Source organism: Epinephelus lanceolatus, chromosome 3 (assembly GCF_041903045.1).
Source record: "Epinephelus lanceolatus isolate andai-2023 chromosome 3, ASM4190304v1, whole genome shotgun sequence".
Lineage (NCBI taxonomy): Eukaryota > Metazoa > Chordata > Actinopteri > Perciformes > Serranidae > Epinephelus > Epinephelus lanceolatus.
In genome coordinates this window covers 38875354-38900439 of record NC_135736.1, presented here as the reverse complement: position 1 = coordinate 38900439, position 25086 = coordinate 38875354, and the positions used below count along the sequence as shown (strand labels likewise).

The window sequence follows — 25086 nt, the reverse complement described above, 5'->3', positions numbered from 1 at the left end:
TCTGTTTGACACCTCCAGTTTGTAATACAAGACTGTCTGTCTGTTTTAAATGTCAAGTCTCCAAGCCCAAACTGAGATAACCCCGATGACATCATCAAGTTAGTTTCCTTTGAGTGCTCTTTTCACCATGGCCTGGATAAAAATAATGAATGTAGCTACCATGATGTCACCCATTGGCTTGTGGACTCCCATTTTAAAGCCTTGAGTGTGACATTTTGTCAGTTGCCATCTTGGATCTTTGAAGCCAGAAGTAACATGTTTGGATGAGAGGGAAGAGCTGTGGAGGTGCAAGAGGTGAAATTGGCAAAAGAGACCAAAACCATTTTTGTACCAGGCTGTAAACATGCTTACAGTATCTCACATAAGTGAGTACACCCCTCCCATTTTTGCAAATATTTCATTATATCTTTTCATGGGACAACACTATAGAAATGACACTTTGATATAACTTAAAGTAGTCAGTGTACAGCTTGTATAGTAGTATAGATTTACCTTCCTCTGAAAATTACTCAAAACACAGCCATCAACATCTAAACAGCTGGCAACATAAGTGAGTACACCCCACAGTGAACATGTCCAAATTGTGCCTAAAGTGTCAATATTTTGTGTGCCAACCATTATTATCTAGCACTGCCTTAACCCTTTTGGGCATGGAATTCACCAGAGCTCACAGGTTGCTTCAGGAATGCTTAAGGAAGTGTCATTTCTATAGTGTTGTCCCATGACAAGATATAATGAAATATTTGCAAAAATGGGAGGGGTGTACTCACTTATGTGAGATACTGTATTTCTGCTTTAAAGTTGGGCATTTTAACCTGGGATTTATGGAGATTTACTCGCTTTTGGAGCCAGCCTCAAGTGGCCATTCGAGGAATTGCACTTTTTTTTTTTTAGCACTTCTGCATTGGCTTCATTTTTCAGCCCTGACGGTTGACACTTTTTTCAGTACCTTTTTGCTCCGACCTCATCACATATCAGCTTTTGGTCATGAACTTTCCACATCCAGATACGATGTGCAAGGTACCCTGGGTGTATTGGTTGCTGACGATCTGGGACGGTTCTGTCTGTTACGTATATTGTCTTACAACACTTATGTTATCACAGGAAATTTACTGTTAACATACAGTCTCTTTCAAAATATACACACTACATCAGTACAACACCGCAAATTAACATTTGTTTTTCCTTCAACAACACACACATGGTTGTGTTTAGGAAAAAATAATGGGGTGTGGCTTTACAATCTTATGGGAAGTGAACATCTGCCACCCGGGTAAAAGCCGTGGTTGTTGGATCCACCCGTCTGCCCCACTCAGAATTCGGCCACCTTAACTTTCATTGTTGTCCTGCCGAATTCTTTTCACTATATTACTGATTTGTTCTGAGCCGCCATTCTGAAATTGCCTTTTTTTGTGTCCTACAGTTGTGTCTCACTTAAGCAATGCTTCACTGACCCCATGATTTCCAGGGGTACTTCTCTGTTTTGCCATGTCCGTAACATGGCAAATTCAGATGCAGAGTAAACAGAGAGAAGGCTCCCTTCGTATTTGTATATATATCTAACATTAAGCAAAAATGAGCCTTTAACTGAGCTTACTAAGTAAAATCTGCAGAGTCCCCCTTTAATTTCCAGTAATCCAAATTCTAAAGTTTAAATGGCCTCTTTTTGCTTACTCTGAGGGGTTAAAACTGAAGTTTGTTCTTGTACGGATAGATGTACAGGAACACATACACATGTGTACACACAGCCACAGGCAAATGCTCCTATTTTGGCCGTGGTTTACCTTTCTGTTTGGATTGAAAAGGTCACTGAACACACACACTGGAGCATGACTGTTAAATAGTAGCGGGAACAACGGCTGTTTGATAAAGAGCACAGACACATTCGCTGTTAGTTTTTCTGTGTGTGTGTGTGTGTGTGTGTATGGGCAGCCAGGTGTGCATGCCTTTATGTTGCTGCATTGGTCTGTTAAGGTTAAGGCCGAAAGGGCAGCTGCAAGTCTACTGTGACTGAGTAACATAACAACAACCAACAACATACAACGTTCTTACACAAAGCAAGGCACTGCAATAAGAGACAAATACAGTAATTCTGGGAAATCACACAGATGTGATAATAGGATCCCATGGTGCTCTCTGCTACACTCAATTACTCTTTTCCTCCTCAAAAGGGAAAGAAAGGGGAGATAAAATGTAGATGAGGGTAAACACATTAGAAAGCTATTATGAAGCGGCAGAAAAAAAGAAAGAAAGAAAGAAAGAAAGACTTTTGTCCTCTGTTCCAAAATACTGCAGAGTTCTGACACTTCTGTCAAAAAAATGGGGCTTTTCACATTTCTTTTATAATTAAAGCACAGATTGCTCTCCCAACCTCCCCTCAGCTCTGACGACCTGAATGTGAACTCATTTTCTTAATTAACATGGATTGAGACTAATTACTGAAGTAGTCTGCAATTTAAAGACCATCCAGAGTCTACATTTACCTCAAGCGTTGGATAACAAGACTGAAGCACTCGCTGACAGTTTGTGTGCACTGACACAGAAGTTTGTTTGGGTGTTAGATAAGCAGGGAGGCTGTGCCTACTTGATACGTGTATGTGTGTGTTTGTCCCCGTATGTGTGTGTGTGAGACAGGCTGGGTTCCCCCGTGGGCAAGTCTTGGCAATGAGCAAAGCAAGCGATCAGGTGCCTGAGCATTTAATGAGATACACAAAGCCAACAAAAGCAGCCCAGTGCCATGTGACCTGCATGTATGCAGCAGAGAGGCATGTGTCCATGGTGATGAGGAATGAACCGTCCAATCATTTGTTTGCGTGTTTGTGCATTTCTGTGCGTGGGTGCAGAATGATTCACCTTGCAGTTCCTCTTCCAGCTGCTGTTAGCTCAAAATTAATTACGAGACAGAGAGAGAGCAAGAGTCCATCTCCTTCACTGGCCCGCCACGAGATCTTTATGAGTCAACTAACTGCTTATTTGATTGCCTGAATAAATGACACAAAGCAAATAGAGCCAAGCTCTCTGGTCTCTGTCAGATGCTCTGGCTGTCGGACCTTTGCGCCCCCATAAATCCACTCCCATTCTTCACACTCTATCAGTCCCCTGCTTGTTGTCTTTTACACACTGACACGATGATGCATTTTATATTACATGTGAGGAAAATAAAACTGCCAAGCCCATTGTGAAGCCTAATTATATTCATGTAGGTACTGTTTTCTCTCTGCTCCACCACCATTAAGTTGTAACAGAAGTGAATTGAACCAGAGGAGATGCCCATTTCTCAATTCCCCAACAGTGTATGGAAACTCTCTGCAAGATCGATATTAGATCAGCTCATCCGCTTGGCTTGCACAGCAGATAATTAGACAGATCGTGCCACAGTAAGTGCTCACCCTCGCCACTTTACCTTTTATCAGTGAAAGGTGATAGCTTTTGAATATCAACGTGCATAAAATAAAAGCACAACCACCTCCAGTCTTGTGGGTTCACTTGTATTGGAATTAGGCTCTAATCTGGATCTATGATGCCCACATATACATCAAGGTCTCTAATCAGATTTGGTTACAGGATGTGATGTGTCAGAGTGTATTTTTCCAGTCATCTGGAATCCTTTTCCCTACTCCAATGCACAGTGTGCTTATAGCATTAGTATGGATTCAGTTTTGCTTGAAACATTCTTTGTGCTTACGACCTCACTCTTAGTCTCCTGTGACAATAAAGAGCATGGCGTGTCTGGTATGGCATGACATGGCGTGGCACGGCATGTGTACAGTAGGTTTTTCTGTGTGTAGCTGAATGAATGAAGCATCAGATTGCACTCTCTTGATGATTTACGATAATGTGCCGACTCACTGCCTATAAAACAGTGCGATGGGCTTCTGAGAGGAAACTTGCAGGTCACTGCTTTCTGAAAGATGATCTTGAGCCATTTATCATAAACTAAAGTGCTTCATAACATCTAAGAGTGTTAGCCATAAAGCTAAGTGGGCAGCCCTGAAGTTCAGCATAATCTGTTGCTCCTGATGTGAAACTTCGTGCAGAAACTTGAGTTGGACTCTTTGTGAAGTCATCTTTGTGATTGATGTCAGTCATGGTGAAAGGTAATTTTGCTATTTTTCAACCTGGACCCTATTTCTCATTGTTTTTGTGTCTAAGTGATTCATGGGAACAAGATTTTTTGATATTGGTCCAGTATTGAGAGAGCTCCAGCTGGCAGGGGGGAAAAACACCACAATGTAACCACTTAGGGCAAGTGTGCCCTGTCAATTTACGTCTATTACAAGCCTTTGTTTTTGCACTAACAGGCTCTGATTGTCATTATGAGTCTGACAACTTCAGACAAAGGGCTCTACAGAGAAATGAAACTTTTTTTCCATAGCTTTTGCTTGTTTTGGTCTGTTTTGTGTCCAAGTTTTGCCAACAAGACGTCTCACAGACTTTTCAAAAGGTCAAAATAAGCTTAAAATTCAGACGTGACATTTAAAAACTTTAAGCAAAGAGTAAGATATGCTTTCTGTACTCCAACACAACAAACTATTACCGCCACTCCTGTCTCCAACTCTCACTAATATTCACAACATTTTCCTTCTGCCACCATTCATGAGATTTCAGAATAAGAGTTCTCATTGGCAGGAATTGGGCACAAAACAGACTGGAACAAGCGAAAGGTAAGGAGAAACGTTTAATTTCTCAATTATTTCATCATTTATTGGTTACATGGACACATACAAGGTACAGCCCCAGTAAAATATGATCATGTCAGCTCTTTTGACCTGTGGCTGCTCCTTTATGATTGTCCGTGTTTCCAGACAAGCTGCAGTGCATGTTTATGGCATCCTGGATGTCTCTGCTAATCCATGGTCTTTGATTTTAGAATGATTTAACTGTGGTTATGGGTACAATTGCTTTTGTTATTTTACAAATTAAATCCACTCCAGACTTAGTAAATTTATTGACGTCACTAAGGGGTCCTTACTATAGTGTTGTAGAGCACTCATAATAACAATCTGAGCCTGTCAGTGGCAATGGACTGCACTTGCACTTTTCTACTCTTCCAACCACTCAAAGGACTTTTACACTACATGTCACAGTCACCCATTCACACACACACACAGTCACACACTGGTGGCCGAGGCTATGCATGGTGCCACATGCTTTTCAGTAACCATTCACACGCACTCAAACACTGAGAGCCACTGGGAGCAATTTGGGGTTCAGTATCTTGCCTAAGGAGACTTCAGCATGCAGACTGGAGGATCGAGCAGTTGATCTTTCAATTGGTGGACGACCTGCTCTACCTCTGAGCCACAGCCGCCCATAACAAGCACTTTTAAAGGACTTAAAGGGGCACATCTGCCCTGAGTGGTTTCATTGTAGCCTACTGTTTGCAACACTTTCTTTTAACACTGGACCAGTTTCAAAAATTGTTCTTCCAATGAGTCACTTAGACACAAGAACATAACAAAATAGTAATCAGATTGAAAAATATCAAGGTTCCCCTTTAAGGTATGAAGTGTGGAGCATCACTTTGTTGTTGTTGTCAGTATTCACATGCCCCTAACTTCTTTTTCTGCAGTGGTGTAGAAATGAAATTAGTACACTGTGACATCCGATGTGATTGCAGGTGCAACAGAGCATATTTCACATCACTTCTGACCACACCTGTCAATGATGCTGAATCAGAAGTGCAACAGACCTGAAATCTGAACTTGAGAGGATGGTATATGTATGAGCCAGCTGCATTTAAACCTTGGATTAGATTACACTATGAAAAAAATACCTGCGAGTATGAGATCAATGTGTGGTTAGCCCTTTCTGTATTTTTGATTATTTTGCAGCGCCATTCATTGACCAGCATCCAGCTGCACAATATTGTACAATATTTACTTGTATCTAATATTATTTTACACCAAAGCTGATATTAACCAAATTTATATTAGGGGATTAAAAGTGAAGTTATTGATTGTTGGCATCTATCTATCTATCTATCTATCTATCTATCTATCTATCTATCATTTATTTATATCCCTTTGGATGGGTACCAGATCTGTCTCCCTCCATCCTCTGACGGGCCAGCCCTCCTCCGTCCCGCCCTCAGCCCGGCTCCGCTCCGGCAGCATCCATCTCTGCACCGGGACGCACACAAACACACGGGGAGAGGCTGCAGGGAAACAGAACAGGCGACAGAACAAAACGAAAGGAAAGGGGGGAAATATCTATCACACTTGCTGCTGCTGCTGCTGCCCCACATTGTGAAGGCGGTCCATGTTCTACAAAGCCACCAACAACCATCTGTCCTTCATTATTTAAACTGGACAGCACAGCGGTGATACTCCGGAGGTCCCACTCGGCTGCTGGAAGTGATGCACCCTGCAGGACTGAGAGAACAGTAAAATGATTTGATCTTCGCTGTGGATACATCCAATCGGTGCTGCTGTTGATAAAGAGGGAGCATGAAGTTTGCGGTTGCGGTGTTGTGGTTCTCCCTGGCTCTCGGGAAGGCTACTATGCAAGGTAAGAACCGGGAAACACAATCGTATGTAAACTGTTGAAGCTGCGCTGCCCGGTAGCAGCCAAACAAAGGATAAATTGACTTGTTGTGCAGAGATATTTTAATCCTGACGAGGATTTGGGACCGTGTTTGCGATGAAAACACAGCATTCCACCACCTTACAGCCTCACTAGTCTAATAGAGTGAATGGCCAATGCACTCCGTCCTGCCTGATGCTTCTGAACAGGAAAGAGTTTTGTAAAGAAGAAGACATATTTCATTATTCAGATGTAATTGCACTTTTAATCGTGTGGGAGGCAGCGGGACAAAATGTTGGGGTCAGGTGAGAGGAGCACGTTCATGATTTATTAAAGAATGGGAGCGCAGCGCCCCCTGGGGATGTGTGACCAAGCATGGCTTTATATTAGCTGCAGGACAACGATATGGGACAACATAAACACTGGAATGAATGGGAAAAGAATTCCCTCACATAATAAAGCTGTGACTCAGGTATGGCCTTGATATAAAAGTAAAAAATGAAATGAAATGTGGTGTTGAGCTACAGAAAAAACAGACACTTGGCGTCCAGCTGAGTTATCTATCTTTTTCTTATTGTGTGTGTGTGTGTGTTGCCATCAGCTTTCTGTAAAGCATTTGCACCACTCTAATCTTGAGATGGAGTGGCTCTTGGCAACACATGCTGTAAATCTCCTTTGCTGTATATTTATGCTGCATGTGTGTGTGTGTGTGTGTGTGTGTGTGTGTGTGCTAGTGTGAGAGAGCAGGAGAAATGGGGGTAATGACAAGTTGATGAAAATGATTAATCCACCTTCAGAGATAAATTAGCTGTCCCAGTGTCAGTCCACAGTTCAGTTCATGAGGAGTCACATTTCAAACTGACACTGAGGAATTATGTCAGCAGGATGGCATGCTATGTCATGCTGGGATTTTAAAGGTTTAGTTCACCCAATTTACAAATAAATAAATACATTCTCACCTCCCTCTTGTACCATGCAGATATATTGGCTTTTGTTTAGCCAGGTTTTTTAGATATGCACATGTTGAATAGAAATTCTGCAGCATAAATTTAACATGGAGAGTTTTGGCAGCGCACAGTTGCTGTTTATCAGCTGTGGATGCTAATTGGCTAAGCGCGGTTAGCTGGGTAATTCAAGTTAGATGAACAACGATTTGTGTGTAAGGGTATGCCAACATTGGTCAACTGAACTCAGATAGATCTGTGGAAACATTTAGTTTACAACATCATCACCCAAATGCATCATTTAGCTGAACAAGACAAAAACAGACTGGAAGGCAAGTCTTTAGTCAGTCTGTTGTGCCTGGCCTGTACAAACAAGCACGAGCTGCAGTTCAGGAATTATCAATAGGCCAGAGTCTTATGATGGAGAATTACATTACATCACTGACATTTGCGTTGTAATATTTTTTCTTACTGACAATATGCCAATATTTCTTCCAGAAAGAAATATGACCAGCCAGCCACTGCTGAAAGTTTACTTTTTTAAAAATAAATGAAAACAAAATATGTAATTTATGCATTTTTAAAAATTAGTTCCCTGCTGTACGCATACTGAACCATGACCCCAACACCACAGTTCATACTGAACTGTGAATTTTTTGTACCATTAAACCCCGAGTCATTCCAGAAACAATGTCCCAGTCACTCTGGGTAATCTTAATACCTTACTAGTCTTGCTCACCAGACCTTTCTCAAGAAACGAAAGGTCTGGCTGGGCCGACTCTCACTTTGAGATTGGAGAAAAAAACGCACCAGCTGCTTGTATTTCTTTCAACCAATCACAATTGTTCTGGGCGGTGCCACAGCAACGGTGTGCTTGCAAAAATATTGCCGGGGGGAAACGGGTTTTGGTGTAACACGCCCACAAAAATATCGTCTACAGGACGCGAACCATGGCAGAAAAATGGCTATATCCCCGCAAGATCAAACACTGCAAAAGTTAGTAAAGGACGTGTTGAAAACGGTTGAAAACTGCTACACAACCGGAGGTGGTAGGACGGGACTTCAGCAGGTGGCTCGTTCCGTCCAATGAGAGGCTGATCTATGCAGCGAACTTCCACCCACTCAGACTAATACCTCACTGACAACAGTTTCCATAGGATCTATTTCTTTAGTGGAAAGTAATACCCATGAAAACAGCTCATGCAGTCTTAAATGTACACGTGTAGACTGTGTACTGTAATATCTCACACATGTGGTCACCTCTGGTAAATGTGATGCTCAGTGTCTTTAATATCCAGAGACTATGTGTGAACAAACCTGTGTTGGCATGTATGCTCACATACAGTACAGTAAATGCCCCAGAGGCGTTATGACTGATGGGGTTAACCGCTGTGATAAAGTCTTGGCTCCCTCAGAGGTACATGTCCTGTTGCATTGTGGGTAAACCAGATCAGAGCTGCAGCTCAGGTTGCAAAGCTGGCTTCCCTCTCTCTGTCTTCATGATTCTCTCTTAACGCTTGCCTACACAAACGTCCCCTTCTTGTAGGTCTGGTAGAATCTCACCAGAAATCAGTGAGAGCTGCTTTGAGAGAAAGCAAAAACACAAAGTCAATGTGTCTTTCAGTGACACTAGTGTGTAAAGAAAAAATGGATTTCCCCCTGTTTTCTCTCTCATTCTTCCACCCCTCTCAGTGGTACATCCCACTGGTTCCCCAGCGAACAGATGGTGGCAGCAAGGTGATCATACTACCGTGTCACCCATGGGGTGTTTTAGATTGAGGAGGAGGCAAGGTGTTTGTGTGAACGCTGGGTCACCCTGTGTCTGCATCAATCATCAGCGCACAAAGTATTTCTTTTCTCTTACACACATACACACACACACACACACACACACACACGCACATATTGTATGCACATGCTGTACAATGTCTGCACAAGCAGACACGCTAACGCATCATAATTTCCCCACAGAGAACCAGCCCCATCCCCCCTGCCATCAGCTGTACGTACCTTCTAATCAATAGTATCCCCTTGACCTCTGCCAAATCAACCACACACACACACACACACACACACAAAGTCAATCAGTCTCTATCTGAGGGAGGGAGCAGGCTCCGTTGGAGGGATCCATCCCTGTGGCGTGTGACGTTTGGGCTCCTGTCTTCTTGCTGATGAGGATCTTGAGACAGACTTGTTTCCTGTGGAGATTGTAGATAGGATTCAGCTGACTGTTTCAAGCCCTTACAAGCGGAGTGCTGTACATGGGATCTGATGCAACGGGAGGTAATCTTTCTGAGTCTGAACACGCTGAGTACGTTAACCTCAGATTACAACACACCCAACAGGAAACAGGATGAGACTGAAGACACATGCCCTAAAGCACTCTGAGTTTTCTTGTTTCCTTACATGCTCACAGGCATTGAACAGCATGCTGTCTGTCTTATCATAATCCACAGGAGAGACCATAATATTAAAAAAACAACAATGAATTGATCTTACTGATAAGTAATATTTGTGTATCCAAAGCCAAAAAGCTCCATTGTTGTTCCATAACTAATCTGTGAGCCACACTGTTACACTGCGTGACATGGTCTTCGAATACCATGAATATAGCCACTGTACTTTAGTGTATTTTGTGTCAGTCATACAAATACTGCCTATACTGCTGTAAATATTCACTAGAGTACCAAAAACTACAGTGCCCAGCTGTTATAGAACATTACTGAGGCTTTTATTAAAAAGTAAGCTAAACTATACATTTGTGACTGGTTGAAACAGATGAGCTCAGGGCCACAGACTGCAACCCAATCGCAAGAAAAAATGTTTGCATTGAACCCTTTTGCAAACTCTCGGATATGTTACATTTGTACGATATTATGTGGTGGATACGTTGACAGCACTCTGGTGTGGTTAGGTTTGTATGTGTGGTTAGGTTTAGGCACAAAATACCACTTAGTTATGCTTAGGAAAAGATTATGTTTTGGTTTAAAATACCCGTTTTTAGGGGACAAATCTTGTAGGAAGAGCAGTGGTGTCTCGGTAAAAATTCATGGCACTACCTCTGCTGGAAAAATTCACATGGGTCACTACAAAATACCCACGTTTGGAGCCTAAAAAACTGCTGGAAACTCAGCAACAATCCACTAAAAAACAACAGGTTTTGTTGTTTGTTGGTCTCAAACAGGGGTCTGCAACTTTGCAGTCATCTTGCCTCGGTGATGAGCCATTCACCATCCTCTCCATGTCCCAGTAACAGTCAGTTCATGTATTATGCCACTTTACAAATGTCACTTTGATTCGAGTGAAACATACAAATGTGGCGTATTTGTGGTTTGCAGAATCATACATTTTCTTCTTGAGATTGGGTTGTTCAAATAGCCCCTTTCAAGTGACAGCTCTTAAACAAGAAATACAAGCATACACGCAGAAAGATAATGATACAGATGTTACTTTCATCAAATTCAGGGACACAGAAATAGGTTTTAAATCAACCCTAAAACGAAATCCTATTTCTGTAGGTTGAATTATAGTAGCAGAATATGAAGTATTATATGTAGCATGTTGGAGCAGAGGGATTTGCTCACACAGTACAGAGCCCTGTGTTAAGGAACAAGCTGAAAAGGGAATTTGCTTTCTCCTTGCTATCTGTTTCTGTCTGTTCTCATTCCCCTTGCCCCACTTAACTTCTCCTTCTGTACCAACCTCTACCCTGCCCCCTCGTTCTGCCTCTCTCAGACACTGAAGGGAATTGCTCTGGGTCACTCTGTCTCACTCCTTCCCTTATCAGCTCTCTCCATTCCTCCGCTCTATTCCCCTTGTTTGAGAGGCTGTTGGTTCAAACTTCTCTTTTCTGTCTATCAGCCTCTGCCTCTGTTGCAGCACTACCATTGGCAGCGCCAGATATCGTCCTCTTATGCAGTCGAAATGCTCAGAGCTCAGAGTTGATGGAGTTACTGTGGGAGGCTCTGTTGTGTGGCTCAAGTATAAATACCACATAATGCTCTGAGCGTCCAGCGAATACCGCTGTCATCTGCATCTCTCAGAGTGAATTACAATGAGTAACAGGGAGGAGGTTCAGTGTCTTGCTCAAGGACAGTTCCACGGGACATACAGTGCAGCTCTTGATGAGCGTGTTTGCTGTCAGTAGAATCAAGCCTGCAAACTTTAAACCACTGAAGAGTTTAAGGACAGTTTGACCACAAGACTTAACCATTTGTTTTTACTGAATACATGCTCCTCTTTTTAATGACAGATTGTGTATTTCGAACTGATTAGTTTAGTCGAACCAAACTGAATTACACATCATAAATGTTTTGCTCTGTAACTGCAAAACATCACAGCACGTATTCTGCAATTGTCTACCTAAGACGGCTGATATCTCCCAGCTGTCTGCACTTGAATCAGTGGCTGATGAAGTAAAGGCACTGTTTCTTCATCGCACTGTCTCCTGCTCGGCATGAGCATCACTCTTTAGCTGACTATTATGTCTTGTGCCTGGCTGCACAAAGTGCTCTGAGCTCAGCTCATCTCCCCTGGCAATTGTCCTGTCTGAGGTGATCATGTCAGCGTGATCATTTTGTCAGCCTTGGGAGCTTAGATGCATTCGCTCGGCCATGACCAGCTGTCAGTCCGGGGTTGACAGTGTGTGTGTGTGTCTGACTCTAAGGCCCTGACTTAATTTTTCTCTCCACTTGCTTTTGAGGCTCTGGAGAGACGGTTCACTTTGTTCATGCACGACTGCATCTCTGTATGTTCTTAAACATACAAGAGTTGAAAGAGGGTGATATTTATGTGCACGTCTGTCTGTGCTCATAAATATTATATGTAAGCGAGCTAATTAGCCATATAATTAGGGCATTATTGTTGTTTTGCACATATTTAGCGGCATGGCTCTAAGGATGGAAATGTTGGTTGTTTAATTCAGGCTCAATGCACCACTTTGATCCAGATTGAAATATCTCAACAACCACTGAACGGATGTAATCATTTTTTACAGACATTCATGGTATCTAGATATCAAGAATCCTAACGACTTTGGTGACTTTTCATCTTGCTGCATTTATTGAATTGACGGCCATGAAATTTGTAAGACATTCATGTCTCCATCAGGATAAATTGTAATTACTTAAAATGCAAATTCACTGACATTCAAAAATTCTCAGTTTATTCAATACTTTTGTTAAAGACCAAATTGTCAGGACTTAAATACCTGAAGGAACGAGACGGGACCCTCAATGCAGATCAGTGAAAGGGGCTTTTATTTAGAAAATGAGAGTGCTCAAAATGTGCTGAAAAGTGACTAAAACAAATGACGGGGATCCAGGGCAGGTGAGGGAAGACAACACGACGGGGCTGAAAAATAAATACAAAGTTTGTTTGAGGCGACAGTCCAACACACAATCCAAAAACGAGCATAAATCCAAAACCCATCAAAGATCCAAAATAACACAAGAGCACAAAGATGAATGAGGCCGAGAGCGTTACCACTGAGGTTGAAACAACAAACTGGTGAAGACTGGAACATGAAGCCGGGTTTTATACTGTATGAAGTGGAGTGGTAGGCTAATCAGGCTGATGCATTGCAGGTGCGTAGGAGAGTGAGAACGGGAGACTAGTGGCCCCGCCCAGCCCTGGGGATGACAAACAGGGAGAACAAGACAACCAAACACATAACACAAGGGAAGGGAAAAACACAGGGGAACAAAAAAACAAAGGCTCGGACGAATACACAAATAACTGCAGAACTAACGATGTTTTTATCAGATTCAGCTGTATTTTGCGTTTAGTGCTAATGAACAAATGTTGGCATGTTCAACTGCATAACTAAGAGGGTGAAAATGGTAATTATGAAACCTGCTAAACATTAGGATGTCAGCACTGTCATTGTGAGCCTCACAGAGCTGCTAGCGTGGTTGTTTATTCCACAGTGTACACAGCCCACATACAGCAGTGAGAGCAGCATGTTAGCATCACAGTATGGAAAGCCAAAAACATGTGAAATTGACATCTGAAGTCACAAGCAGAAGCAATATCAATCCTCCATCAGTAGGGCTGGGTATCGGTACTCGATACCTTTAAAGGTATCAACCACAAGAACACAGTACCAAGTAGTACTGAAACGTCTCGAGTCAAATGATACCTATATTTAAACGCTATTTGTATAGTTTTGCTCACACCCAATCACTGCAAGCATTCTTTGATTTAATGCAACATTTGATTGGCCCACTGACACAGCAGCTGGTGTGGCGAAGTCGAGCCTGGTGTATTTGACAGAATTGGGAGTTCAGCATGCCAAGATGCTGACAAAATGTTCAAAAGTATGGCTATACTACACACCTGTGGCATCTGGTGGCACTTTTCCCAATTCAATGCTTCAATACACATGATGGGAATCAAATGAAGCACTCTGTTGCTATCGGTATCACTTTAAGGGTGCTGGTATTGGTAGTGGAATCACAATTTTAAAATGATACCCAGCCCTATCCATTAGTGTCTGCACAGGAGTACAGGTCACCTGCGTTTTGGCAGCTCTTAGAAACAAATCCAACACACTATCATTGTCATTGCACAGGTTGAAAGGAAGAATTTTGATTTTTTTTAACTTCCACAACTACTTCATTATCAAAATTGTTGCCAAAGCAAATTAGTTTACTGTTACCTGACTAATTCACTAATTTCAGCGCTACCTAAAATCATATCCATAGCTATATTCTCATTAACACTATACCATTTTCTTTTCCAAACTTTCTTCCTCTCTATTTTGTCCTTATCACTTCTTTCTTCTACGTCTACTTCCAGCTCAGGAAGACTTTGTGTCGCTGGCCGAGATGGAGGATTCCTTGCTGAGGAACCTTTTCAGGGGTTACCAGAAGTGGGTGCGGCCTGTCCAGCACGCCAACGACACCATCACTGTTCGCTTTGGACTCAAGATCTCACAGCTGGTTGATGTGGTGAGAAAACAAAACCCGCACATGCAAACACACAGGAGGCACAAACTGTAGAGAAATGTCAAGTTATTTTAAGAGAGTGGGCCTTCTGGGCTGTGTCTAGAAGCACGCGTAAAGCAAGGCTCATACATGCTTCATCCTAACTGTTCAATTATATATATACTCAGGTACACACAAGAATACAAAAACCTGCATTCATGCAGTTTATTCTGGTCAGATGTCTTTGGTTTTAACTCTACAGTCATCGTTAGGCCATTTTTGTAAGAAAGCCTCAGCAAAATAAACATGTAACTTGTTATTTATGTGGAGTGTTGAACAGATTTTGATTTGAACATCTGCATCTTATCTGTATGTAGCTTGTGAGATTACTTTGCACTTTTAGGTATATTGACAAAGGCAGAACGGAAGAAGGAAAATCAATAAACTCAGGCTGACCTTTGAAAAGCCGATTAGAAACTAGATGTTGCTAAAGCCTGCAAATAAAACAAAACGCTGAGAACATGACCTTAGTGTCCTCACTAGTAGCTCTGGCTCTGTCCATGCCATACATTATGTATTATATTAATATTAGATAGATGAGGGTATTTTAAACTGTCTCCACAGTGATCACATCCTGAGCGCCCTTGAGCAAAGTGGAACCAGACTTAGAGGCTCGAATGCTTCCAGGAGACTAATGCAGCACACAGTCTTAAGCTGTGTGTACCTGTTACGGAGGCTCTCTGCAGAAATTAAAACTGACTTATATAATGTGGTTAATAAAATCCATGTATTCAGAAGATCAGAGGGTTATTTTTTGGAATGGGAGAGGAAAGGAGGTAAAGGAGGGGAGGAAGTGAAGCTCACCATCACTGAGACGGCACAAGAATATAGAGTACAGGAAGGACGGGTGATTATTTCTGAAAGAAGAAAGGCAAGGGAGTGAATATAAAGAAGTCAGAGAGAAGAATTCGGTGGAGATTGTTCAGAGGTGGCTCATCATCTTTTTAGGACAGTACAGAAGCTTACTATTTAATGTTAAAGGTCCAGTGTGTACGATTTAGGGGAATCTAGCAGTGAGGATTGAAGATCGTGACCAGTTAAAATACTTCGTAGTTAGAATTCCATCAGTGTTTATTGCTCAGGAGGTTTTTACCGGGAGCTGAATTATCTGCAGAGGTCTCCTCCTCTCCAAAACAAACAAACCAGATGATTAAAACTGGTAAGAAAGCTGAATAGAGCAATTTCACGTTATAAATCAGTGTTTCTTTTTCTATAATTGCATTCAAAATTTAACATTTTTCTACTTAATATTTTACAATTATGTTTCATATATTTAGATGTCTTATTTCAAAGTCCTAACAATTGTTTTTGCAGTCTCCCCCTCCTATAGGAATTCATTTTCTTTTCCACTTTAAGTGGTGTTTAAATGCATTATTCTTTTCCTGATCTGGCTGTATTTAAGATAATGATACTTTTTATTGTCTACTACTTTTTGATAACTGAAAAGAACTGTGTTTTTGAATTGTACTTTTGAATTGTCTATATTCTGCCTTTTTTAGTCTTCAAGATTATACTTGAATGGAAATTGAGCTTTGATCATTTTGTGCTTTTTTTCCTGTTTCATCTGTGTGGCAATTTGTGTTGATTGTCAGCTCCCCCCATGGCATGTGCCTGTAATTGAAGACACTCCCTCTCATCATAGAGCTCACCTGTGTGTCTTATAAAATGTTTGGTAGCTCAGTGTCTTGTAATACCCTGCTGAAGACGGTCTAGTCAAAATGTTGGTACTTGAATAAAAGAAAACATTTTTGCATCGAGTCTTAGAGTGTGCGCCTGACATCTTTTTTCAAATATAAATCAGTGTTTCTCCAACACTTTGTAGCTCATTAGCTAGCCCACCTCTCACCTTTTTTCTCTTACAACTTAAGATTGAGATGTTCAGGAGGTTTTTACAGGGTGCCAAATTGTCTGCAGAGGTCTCTTCCTCTCCAAAACAAATGGACCAGGTGATTAAAATTGGTGAAAACACAGAATAAAGTGAAAATGCAAATGACACCATCTAGAGCCAGTATTTGGTTTGTCCATTATGGGCTACCGTAGAAACATGGTGATATCCGTGGACAAGGACCTGCCTCCTATGTAGATAGAAACGGCTTATTCTAAGGTAATGAAAACACAACGATTCTCACTTTTAGGTGATAATAAACTAAAGAAAACATACTTGTTATATTATATATTTCATTTCTGCCAATATAGCCCCCTAAATCCTACATACTGGACCTTTAAGAAGAAATTATAAAAGGTTACTAGGTTGGAGGAAGGCATATTCAAAGAGGGAGAAAGGAAGGTTAGGAGTGTAAGAGATGGAAAGGGAGGTCAACAGAAGAACTAAAGTAGAGAAGCTACTACACAGAGGACTGAAGTGTAAGGATAAACAAAGAGGAGGGTAAGGAGCGGAGGGATTTAAAGGGGCAAAGACAGGAAGAGAGTAAAAAGAAGAAAGGTTAAAAGAGAGGTCCAAAGTGGTCTTTCATAGCAGCAGAGGAAGTAATGAGGCCATCAGGCTGAGAGGAACCAGATCGCATTTATTATTTACACAAGGACACACACACGCACACACCTACGCACACACACAAAGCTGCTTCCACAAGTCCACAGAGGACCACATTTTGACTACATCAGCCTTTGATGTTCGTACTTCTGCTGTGCAGAAATAACATTTAGAAGAGTGCCATCTTGTGGTATTCTAACTTAACTACTTTGATTAAAAAAAGAAAAACACCTCAAATCAATTTTTTGTTGATAGGATGGGTATTCAATCAGGTTTTCCTCAACGCCTTGCAAGAGCAGACAAACCACAAAATCTATTCCATAGATTTTCTCTCCACCCTAGTTTTACTCTGCATGTCTCTGCGAGGCTTTTCCTGCACGAAAACTGGACTTACATTGAAAACCTTTCTGACTTCCAGATATTCATTACTGTCTTTTTCTTCCTCCTCTTATTCCTCTCCGTGCCTCTCTTTTGTTACTGTACAGTATATGTCGATACAGCAGCAGTGCCTATATTAGCACTGCCATTGTGATACTGGTCACGGAAGAGTAACTTGTACTTCTCCTGCTCATTAAATGCTGTATATCCTGAAGCAATGCACTTAACCCCCGAGCTGTTCCAGTGTGCTTTCCTAGTGTCAAGCAAGAGAAGCAATTAACCCACTTTAGAAAAAAAAATCTTCCTTTCTAACTAGGTTTAAGTACTTTCTTTCATCCCACTCAATTTTTTTTGTCTCCAGATTCTGGTTTGCTCCTCACCTCCTCATTAGCCTCTCTTATCGTTCAAAGTAAGCACCACTAAGAAGTATAAATAGTGAACAAAACTTCCTTCCTGTCTCCCTGCAGGATGAAAAGAACCAACTGATGACTACAAACGTCTGGCTCTGGCAGGTAAAAATTGTGGGGTGCTATTTTCACATCTGTGTGTGCTGCATGTTAGGTTTTCAATGACTGGATTAGTCAGTCTGTGATCAGCTAATTTTAACACAGTTTGATATGAGCCTCAGGCGGTATCTGTGTTTTCCATACCTTCCTGACATTATGACGGTATATGTGTAAAAAAAAAAAGAAAAAGAAAAGAAAAGCATAAATAGAAGTCATTGTAGCATGTATGACATTGTCCAGCCTACGGTGTTGTCTTTCTTTAAAGCAATTAGCCTACTTAGACAAGTCTTGTTAGGTTTAAATACTTATGACCAATAGAAGAATGAATAGATAGGAAACAAGCACCCTTCTTGCTGGAGGTTTTGATGACACTTGTTGCCACGGCGGATACCAACATATCCATGGGCTGACAGAGACGGTGTTTTGAATGGAACTATGCTGCTAATAAACTGCTTTGTAGTTAGAAGAAGTCATCTCAAGATAAAGTTAAATGTGGCAGTACTTCCAAACAATACATTACTCGTCCTGTAACGTTATCCCCACTACTCACAGTTGCCATCTTTGTCAGCTCAGCTGCCTGTTCCACCAGACTAACCGCTGGTGGGGTGTGCCGTGCACTACAATACATCACCTCAATACAGCATCTCCATATCAGTTTAATAGACAGAGAAGCATCTGTATTTTTGATGGTATTGAAAATCATACCATCTGGATTTTTATGGTAGCCTAAATAAAATGTGCAATTATGAACATTTCACATTATAAAGTATGATTTTAGCAAAGGACTATAATAGCAGAGCTTACAAATGTAGTGTAAATATTTTAATATACACATATTTTAAGAAATATGTCAGGATATTTAAAAGAGCACCAGGTAGATTGATAAGTTGTCATAAATGTCAGATTATTTGCTATTAGAGATATAATGTGTAATCTATATATAACAATGAAATGACTAATTAGTCTAGGAATATTTTAGAATTTTCATAATAATCCATGAAATTTGATTAAACTCCTGAGACCTGAACGTTGGCTTGGTATGCATTTTAAATTTCTCCTAGCAATTTGGGATTAGTAGGACCTGATAAGTATAAAAAACTAAACATTGTCAGTGATAATTAAGTCCCAGGGTCCTCAAATGGGACAACAGTAAGGTCCCAATGTCTTCAAATGAGTACCTTCTAATTACCAGTCTCTTAGCTTGTTACTGTGACTAAAATTGGTATCAGGTTATGTACCTTGTCCACTTTTGTGTTGGGATCATCTGAAGACTGACTTGGCAGAGATGGCTGTCATCTTCTTTTTACATGAATTAGTGTATTGTGCTCTTACTACCACTAGATGGCACAGAAATGTGTCCACAAATGAGTACAACAGGTCTAAGTTAAGTAGAAGGAAGTATAAGGTGCAGTAAACCAGGATACAGCATCTCAGGAGGTTAAACCAAATCCCCAGCTGGAAGTATAGAGGAGGTTACATTGATTTGGGACTGCTCCTTTAAACATATCACAAGACTTTGCTCTAATAAATACATGTAGTCTTTAAGATGCTGAATCAATGACGTCGTCATGGAAAAGGCAACAACCAAATGTGGGAAAACTATGGAGTGAAAAACATATTTTCCATTTACTTTGTAGAGTCAGCAGTGTGGTGCTGTCCGTGGTGCTGAAATAGAAAAGCTCAATGTAAAACTCCTGAAGCTTTCTGTAGTTTTGTGTCTTATCATGTTACTTATCATACGTTGTTTATTTATTCAAAGGAGTGGGTTGACGTGAAGCTAAAGTGGAACCCAGATGACTATGGAGGCATTACCTCCATCAGAGTGCCTTCAGAGACGATATGGCTGCCTGACATCGTCCTGTATGAAAAGTGAGTAATGCAGCACTCTGCACACATCAGTAGCACATTTCCTTAATCATGTCTCTTCCGCTTCATTCTCCCCGTCTGTCTTATCTGCATCTTACCTTGCATGGTCTTTGACTTTTTTCTTACACCTCATCCTCTCTTTTTCGTGTTTGTTGTCTCCCAGTGCGGACGGTCGCTTTGAGGGTTCCCTGATGACTAAAGCCATTGTGCGCTGGGACGGGACCATAACGTGGACTCCACCTGCCAGCTACAAGTCCTCCTGCACCATGGACGTCACCTTCTTCCCCTTCGACCGACAGAACTGCTCCATGAAGTTTGGCTCCTGGACTTATGATGGTAACATGGTGGACCTGGTCCTGGTGGATCACTACGTGGACCGCAAAGACTTCTTCGATAATGGCGAGTGGGAGATCCTAAATGCCACAGGAGTGAAGGGAAGCAGGAGGGATGGGGTGTACTGGTACCCATTCGTCACGTACTCCTTCATCCTCAAGAGACTGCCCTTGTTCTACACCCTCTTCCTCATCATTCCATGCCTCGGCCTCTCCTTTCTGACAGTGCTGGTGTTTTATTTACCATCAGATGAAGGAGAGAAACTGTCTCTTTCCACATCTGTGCTGGTGTCACTCACTGTGTTCCTCCTGGTCATAGAAGAAATCATCCCTTCATCCTCAAAGGTGGGTTTCCTGAGCGGGTAGAAGCCAGTGTTCATTTTATAGTTTCTACTGAGCTCTGTATTTTAAATCGATCCTGCTTTTCCCAGTGTTCAGTTATCCTAATTGTAATCTTAATTGCAGCGTGCCCTAATTAACACAGAACACAACCACAGCTCTCTCAATCACCTGCAGCTCAAATGGCATGTCAACTCAATTAACAAGCTGTTGTTTTCAGATGCATCTGAGTCCTCTACAGAAAAGCAGACCTTACAAAGACAATGGCTGCATCCGAAATCACTGACTCACTATTCTGTATTCTCCACTGTTCCATATTTCCTCGTGGAGATTGTTTTATATCAAATCATCCCACAGTGCAACTTAAACAGTCCTGAACATGCAATAGATAAAGCCTCAACGACCATCGTGCATTGTGAGCAGGTGAGGGGGGAATTTTATAGCGAGGATTAACTGTCATTGGTGATCCTGACTCTTTCTCCCCTGTTACTGCATTTTCAACAACACGGTTGAAAATTTCATTTCACAATAAAAAGTGTTGTGTAAGTAAATAAAGGGATTCAGTCAACAGAAATGCTGTCAGAGAAGTGTTGAGTTAAAAATATATATTTATATTTTGTCATGTCTGTGACAGACACAGATATTGAAACTGTAGTGAAAGGTGGTGCGATGTCAATATGACCATCAAAGAACTATTTTTACTGTGTATTTTTGCTGAAAACCGCACGCTTCACATGGAAAAAATAGGCAAGTAGTGTGGCTGCTCCAACCTGTTAAGATGAGTGCCAAAAAAACAGCAAAAGGTCACAGGAGACATTATACAACTGTTTTCACAGGCTGAGTAATACTGCTTGTGAAGAGCCAACCGAACTTCATGTAAAAAAAAATGGTGGCGTGCCCTTTTAAGAAGCAAACAATGTGTAGTTTTTAAAAAAAATTCATGTAGGAAATAAACACATATCTCCTCATATATTCCTCATCCTTAGAGTGAGCTGTTTGATTCTACAGCCATTACATTTTTCTGTCCCCAGGTGATCCCACTGATAGGAGAATACCTGCTCTTCATCATGATCTTCGTCACTTTTTCCATCATCGTCACTGTCTTTGTAATTAATGTCCACCACCGGTCCTCTGCTACTTACCACCCCATGGCCCCCTGGGTAAAGAGCCTCTTCCTTCAGAGACTGCCCAGACTGCTGTGTATGAGGGGGCACACAGACAGGTAATACAGGATCAGCTGTAGTTTAAGGAATGGTTCAACATTTTGGGAAACATGCTAGTTTGCTTTATTTCTAAGACTTATTAGAAAAGATTAGCATAGTTTAGAGTAAAGATTAAAGGCAGGGTGACACACAGCTCATCTGCTAATTAGCTAAGCATTCGTCAGACAATTAACTGAGAACCAAGGAAGTTACTGGTCCTGGCCAAGAAGTAGTGCGACTCATCACCCTCATGAAACAGTGAATTGTTGTCTTTGTACTTTGGTTTTTGAATGGATGAAACATACAAGATTTAATGGGTTAAAGTTAGTGAGTGGGTTAGTGAGCTTTATAGGTGCTGGCAGGCAGATTTTATTACCTTTGGATGGAGAAAGGGTAGCTGTTTCCCCTGTTTCCAGTCTTTCTGCTAGGCTAGCGAACAGTCTCCTGCTGGTAGCTTTATATTTAGCATGCAGACGGGAGAGTGGTATTAATCTTATCATCAAACTCTCTACAAGAAATCAGAAATGCCTATTTCCCAAAATTTCAAACTTAGTCCAAGTTGAGCATTTAATATAGTGTTGCCAACTCTTTTCCAATGAATGTCAAGTCGATCTAACTGCAGCTGCACACACTGTGGTTGGGGTTAGAAGAGATGTTGTGTGGTGGGGTGTCTTGTGAAAGAGACTGAAAGACTGCCTGTAGACCTGTCTCACCAAAGAAGCTAGCACTAACTCGAAAAGTCCCTAAAAGTTGTCAGATGACGCCATATGCTCATTTGCATCTTGGTGACATCGCGCATTAATGGGAGCATTAAAACTTTGCTGTCTTAGATTCAATAGAAAAGTTTGCAACAAAACATTTGCATGGCCTGAGAGCCATGGAGCTTAGACTATAGTGCACCATGCTTACAATCCAGACAGCAAGAGTGTCAACGTAAACCTAGACACTTACAATTAAACTCAGCATGGCGCAAGAGGAAAGACGAGGCCCCAAACTGATGGTTGACAAGCTCTGAACTGCAATTAGTCTGAGCAGCATGCATGGGGATGAATTACAATATAATATATTTCTCTCATTTTCCCTGATGGTCTGATTAATTTGCTAAATTTGTTGCCAGTCTCTTTTTGGTAATAAAGTCGTTAAGAAGGTCTGAAAAGTCGCTAAATCTAGCGAGAAAGTAGCCAAGTTGGCAACACTGATATCCTATCTGCCAGAACTCATTAGAAAATAAATACTGTGAAAGGGATAAAACAGTTGGTGTCCATTATCCTCAGATATCACTTTCCAGACATGGAGATGCGCAGCCCGGAGCTGAAGCCCCGCAAAGGTGTGGGTAGGAGGGGTGCTCCTGGCCAACAGAGAGGGCCCCTCATGGGGAAGGAGGATGAGAACCAAGCCTGGCTGGCCATGCTGGAGAAAGCCACGAGTTCAGTTCGCTACATCAGCCGTCACATCAAAAAGGAGCACTTCATACGAGAGGTGCGTGGGCAGGCATGGGATGCAAGGTTTTGTTTGCATGTTGTATTACTGCTCATTATTTGTTAAATGTATCTCATTTACTCTATAACTACTTATCAGAACAGCACAAAGTATTTCTTGAATGAGGTTTTTTTTTTTTCTGTGAAAAAAGTGCTTGAGTCTGATACAGATTCACCCCTGTGGATCTTTTCTTTCTTTCATGTCTCCCTTTCCTCCTGTCTGCCTATTCCTCTTCCTCTGACGCATTCAGGTTGTTCAAGACTGGAAGTTTGTGGCGCAGGTGTTGGACAGGATTTTCCTGTGGGCCTTCCTCACAGTGTCAATACTGGGAACTGTCCTAATCTTCACCCCTGCTCTGCAGATGTACCTCAGCACACCTTGATGAACACACACACACACACACACACACACACACACACACACACACACAAACACGTGGATACTCTCCAACAGCTCATTCTTGTTTTCCTGTTTGTTTTTGGCTGTGACTTATTGATGAAGCTCAATAAAACATTCACACTGTATATTTATTTTGTAGAAACAAGCTCGAGCTACAAACTTTACCTCCCTACAGTATGGTTTACAGTGAGTAACGACTACTGCAAACTGTGGTGTTCTAGATGCAACTTGTCATTTATTGTAAGGTGCATGAACCGGAGTGCAAAGGACTGAAAGCAATAAGCCGGTTATAGTAGCGAGTATGATTTGAGTATCCATGTTTGTATAACTGTGATTCTGTAATTATAAATGCAACATGCACAATATCACTCCATGAATAATGACTTGTTTTGTGTGTCACATGCACTATGTTGTCCAGCCAGCTGTACTCCACTGTAAGTGCTGTAATGATGATGATAAAAATAAATCTGATGTTCAAAAACACTTTTACATTCCTTTTGTGAGGCCTGATGCTGACAACCAGGCAAAGTGAGCAACTACACCTTGTTTGTGTTAATTTGATAAATTGAGAATTTGTTTGGTAGAACTGTTTTGCACCACAAATAAATAAAATGTTTAAGGTGACACCTGCATTGTAATGCAAGCATGTGGTCCCATTTTGTAGAGGGTTGTGCTAACATGTTGCAGCTTACATGGTGCATATTTCTGAATGTATGTGCCACAAACTACTTGCTAATTGCTAACCATTTATACATCCATCCACCCATTCATCTTCAGCTCATCTGGGGCAGGATCTCAGGGACAGCAGGCTAAGCAAGCCATCCCAGACGTCCCTCTCCCTAGCAACTTTTTTTAGCTCCTCCTGGGGGATCTCAAGGTGTTCCCAGGCCAGCTGAGATACATAATCCCTCCGGTGTGTTCAGGCCCAATTGGACGTGACCGGAGAACCTTTAATGGGAGGTGCCCAGGAGGCATCTTAATGAGATGCCCAAACCACCTCAACTGACCCCTTTTGATACAAAGCAGCAGGAGCTCTACTCTGAGCTCCCTCTGGACGTCTGAGCTCCTCACCCTATCTCTCAGGCTGAACCAAGCCACCCATAAGAGGAACTCATTAAGGCTGCTTATATCTGCAGTCTCATTGTTTCAATGACTACCCAAAGCTCATGACTTTTGCCTTCCAGCTCAGCTCATTCTTGACCACGGACCAACACAGCACCTGCATTACTACTGACACTGCACCAATCTGCCTCTCCATCTTGCACACCATTTTACCCTCACTCATGAACAAGACACTCCTTTCCTTGGAGCAGTAACTCACTCCCCATCCAGAGGGAGTAATCCACTGATTTTTTTAATAGCCTATGTAGTATTACATACGCAATTCAAAGAGGGTGGGTGAAACAGGGATCAATAGGGGCTCATATCTCATTTTTGCACCTGGGTCCCCCAGAGGGTTAATCTGGCCCTGTTGCTGTGCTTGCTTGCTAACTAGATTTCACACCGTCTTTCATAACAGCAACATACAGTGTTCAGGTGTTACAGCTGAATCCACATACCCAAAAGCAGAAGTGCCCCCTGTGATGCAAGCACCCAAGGATGTGAATCACTGTGCTTAATTTTGGACTAGATGCAGCGG

The 25086-nt window shown here is 41.7% G+C and overlaps 1 protein-coding gene across 1 annotated transcript; it reads left to right on the top strand.

Annotated features, from left to right (window-relative positions):
- Positions 1 to 6316: 6316 nt before the first annotated feature.
- On the top strand, positions 6317 to 23928 carry chrnb3a (cholinergic receptor nicotinic beta 3 subunit a). Its single transcript, XM_033624666.2, has 8 exons — positions 6317 to 6510; positions 14268 to 14419; positions 17792 to 17836; positions 19590 to 19699; positions 19860 to 20373; positions 21399 to 21589; positions 22844 to 23048; positions 23299 to 23928. The coding sequence occupies exons 1-8, from the start codon at positions 6450 to 6452 to the stop codon at positions 23428 to 23430; spliced, it is 1410 nt and encodes a 469-aa protein (XP_033480557.1). The 5' UTR covers positions 6317 to 6449; the 3' UTR covers positions 23431 to 23928.
- The last annotated feature ends 1158 nt before the right edge of the window (positions 23929 to 25086 follow it).